Here is a 3,267-nt window from a genome sequence, read left to right as displayed (position 1 = left end):
ACTACTAGACGTGACATACCAGTACTCCTACTCTTTCCTAACACCACACGGGTAAGGACCCAAGTCCTCACGTACAAGTCCATGCATGCTACTAACCCACGTGCAACTAATCCTAGTTAACCAAAACACAAGCGGCCACCTTAATCAGACTACTACTTGACATAAAATACTACTAACTCAAGATTATTGCTAACAATCTCTCCCTAATCTTGACACCTTGTCTTTTGTGCTTCTCCAGTCTTGGCTCGTTGACGATTCATCCCTTGTCGACTCATCCATCTCGCACCACGACAAGTCAAATTGCCGGCTAGATTATTGTTGTCAACAGCGACGAGATCAAGGAGTACACACGCTTTATGATCGAGTCAGATCTTGATTCTTCTGCTGCAGCTGCTGGTCTTATGGTACGTGTCTGCATCTTAGAAATCAGATCAAAGATGTGGTGTTTCTTATTACCTAATTTCTATTTTTTATTTATTAACTTAAAGTGTATCGCGGAGGAGGCCGAATTCATGTGTGAGTTGTGGGCATGTAGAACCAAGAACGATGTGGAGGAGGATGGTTTCATTATGGAGGTATTGGAAGACGACAATCTCAACATTAGCAATTATATCCGACACGCTGTATTTCATATACTGAGCACCTACAAAGGGCCTTCTTCTGACTGCCTTGCTGCTTTCATGTTGGTATGCCTTGATGCCTCCACTAGAAAAGTTCCGGTTTACCTAATTTGAATTATTGGCTACAATTGTATAATGATGATGGTTTGAAGGGGATGCAAAAGGAGGCTAATATTCTACGCGAGTTGCTTAATGGGAACCACTGGGACTGCTTTTCAAGGCTTCACGTTTGTGATGACATAAGGCCGCGTTTATGGAAAAGGCTTTCTCTCATTGCTGCCAAGATTTATCCGATCGACCATCCTTATACTCCCGTTACAAAAATGCTTCCAAAGTATGATATGAAATTCTGAATAATAAATATTATCTTGTTTTTTCTTGTTACATTTATATTTGTTGTGCCAGACGTGTAATTTCGCTCTATATGTTGTTAACAGTCTGATGCCATATGAGCAAGGTAAGGAAAGTGGAAATGCAGATGAGATGGGTTTTCATATTCATATGACCGATGATGGAGCTGCCGTTCTTAATACTCCCACAATAACCACAACTGCCGCTCCTGCTGCTCCGATATCATGGTATGGTCTCAACAGTTGATTCATTTTACTGTTGCATTTATATCGTTGGTCAGAAGTGTAATTTATTGTTGTGCGCTCTGAAAAAAAAACACTGGTAGGGTTGTAAATATTGATGAACATGATCAGGAGAACAAGGACAACAGCAACACTAAGAGCATTGGAGATACCCAAGGTAGAAACATGAAAGAAGAATGCACTGACTACTTATGTCCCTTGTACGGAAATCCCTACTAACACAAACTGTTTGTTGGTTCAGGCAGTGAAGTGCCCATTTCACAGACATCTGACCCAATTATTGTTAGTGGATATGCAGCTAACAAGGTTTGTCAAATTACAAATTTCTTAATATTTTGAAATGGGCATAGTGCAAAATCCAAGTCATAGCAAACTTATCATTAGAATTAATTAACTCCTGCTCATTTATTTTCTAATACGACTAGTATCCCTTGCAAATTGTTTCGATTATAGCTGGATGGCAAACATGAGACATTCGCTCGATTTTGTCCGTATGCGTATGATTAACTACTCATTGGTAATATTTGAAGCAAATATAGAAGTCGTGAATTAGGAATACCTTTGTTAGTTGAGCTTGATGCTAGCAATTGGTGGGTCAGGTCAATCTGTATTTTGCACTTAGAGAAAATCAAATGATCGTCTAATTAATTACTCCCTCTATCTACTAATACAAGGCCACTTCGTATTTTTATGTCTGACCTTGATCATTAATTTTACCAACAAAATGTGAGTCATATGTCATAAAAAGTATGCCATTGGATACACATTTCAAAGAACTTTTGATAATATATTTTTGATGACATATAACCCATATTTTGTTGACCAGAATTATAAGTCAAAGTTTGACACTAAAAACAAAGTAGCCTTGCATATGAAAATGGGTAGTATTTTTTTGTTTTAAAATGGTTGATTTTTAGATTTTGCACGATATTCAATCAGCAACTTATGAAAATATTTTTTGCATAAAAATGTATGTAAATTATGTAGTGAAAAATGTTCGTGTACAATTTATATCTAACACATCCACATAGCTTAAAAAGTCTTAGTGGTCAAAGTTTGAGAAATATTACTAGATGCTTCAGAACGTCATATTTTTTTCGACTTGCTATAGTAATACTGACGGGAAGCCAACGCTAGTATTCTGCATTCTTGTGGTGCTTGTTCAGTGGCTTGATACTTTGATGATTTTATTTATTTGCTTGTGGTTAGGGAGATGGTTGCCGAGTTTGGAAACAGGACGAGGGTTATGTCGAGTACGAGCTGCTCCAAGGGGTTTCTCCTCCATATGAAGAAGCAGAGGCAACCAGGCCTGATGGACCAAATGCAGGTGGAGAAGAAAAACACATGCTGGAAAAGACTACTGTGATTGAAGAAGGATCAATGAAGGCATTAGTACAATCAGGCAAGGAAATTGTAGCACTGTTGAAGGCATTATTAGTGGTGCTCGTGACTGTTCTTTGTGCCCTTTGTGTTGTTGTGTATCTGTTGAATTTGAGCAGAAGAGAGAATGATCTGTAAGCTGACATCAATGAGAAGGTATCGGCTCTGAAGTTTTGTTTGCTTGTGTACAGTCTTCGTGATAACCTTACTTCTGAAGATTCTCAGCAAGATGCAGAGAGAAATAAACTAACATTATACGTGGTAACATTTCTGAAGACTGTGGCACTATTGAAGGGGTTGTCCTTCCTTGGGGCATCGTCTTGGAGTGGTCTCGGTTTGCAGGACCTGTCGCTGCTTGTTGCGGGGATGCTATGGCGGCGACCATGGAAGTGGCAGAGCGTGACAGCCAAACTAGGAGGGACCAACTACTAAGAGCATCTCCAACAGGTGGGCGGAGTAAGCCGCGCGCTGGATAAACCACCAATTTGGTGCGTGAGAGGCTGTTTGGCATGCTTCAGCAGGTGCGCGAAAAAAAAGGCACGTGCGGGAAAAAGCGGCATCGCATGCTGTAGTTTTAGTGCGCGTCGTCCAGCGCATTGGTTAAAAGCCACGCGCGGGCGCCCGCCAACCGCTGCCCTTCCCTTCTCACCGCGCCTTCTTCCTAGCCTCTTTCG

General features: G+C 40.6%; 1 protein-coding gene across 1 annotated transcript; it reads left to right on the top strand.

The window, feature by feature from the left end:
• Positions 1-356: 356 nt before the first annotated feature.
• Positions 357-2,763, top strand: LOC147958705 (uncharacterized). Its single transcript, XM_087534951.1, has 7 exons — positions 357-404; positions 489-686; positions 773-954; positions 1,058-1,198; positions 1,297-1,370; positions 1,455-1,519; positions 2,423-2,763. Exons 1-7 carry the CDS (start codon positions 357-359, stop codon positions 2,729-2,731), a joined length of 1,017 nt encoding a protein of 338 aa, XP_087391077.1. The 3' UTR covers positions 2,732-2,763.
• The last annotated feature ends 504 nt before the right edge of the window (positions 2,764-3,267 follow it).

Source organism: Triticum urartu, chromosome 7A, assembly GCF_056163025.1.
Source record: "Triticum urartu cultivar PI428250 chromosome 7A, HENAU_Tu73, whole genome shotgun sequence".
Taxonomy (NCBI): Eukaryota; Viridiplantae; Streptophyta; class Magnoliopsida; order Poales; family Poaceae; genus Triticum; species Triticum urartu.
Note: the sequence above shows the minus strand (reverse complement) of the source record. Positions and strands in the feature narration are given on the sequence as shown.

Coding starts and splice junctions, on each gene's coding strand:
- LOC147958705 (XM_087534951.1), top strand. CDS start 357: ATGATCGAGTCAGATCTTGATTCTTCTGCTGCAGCTGCTGGTCTTATG. Junction 405..488: donor CTGCAGCTGCTGGTCTTATG/GTACGTGTCTGC, acceptor ATTAACTTAAAG/TGTATCGCGGAGGAGGCCGA. Junction 1,371..1,454: donor GAGCATTGGAGATACCCAAG/GTAGAAACATGA, acceptor TTGTTGGTTCAG/GCAGTGAAGTGCCCATTTCA.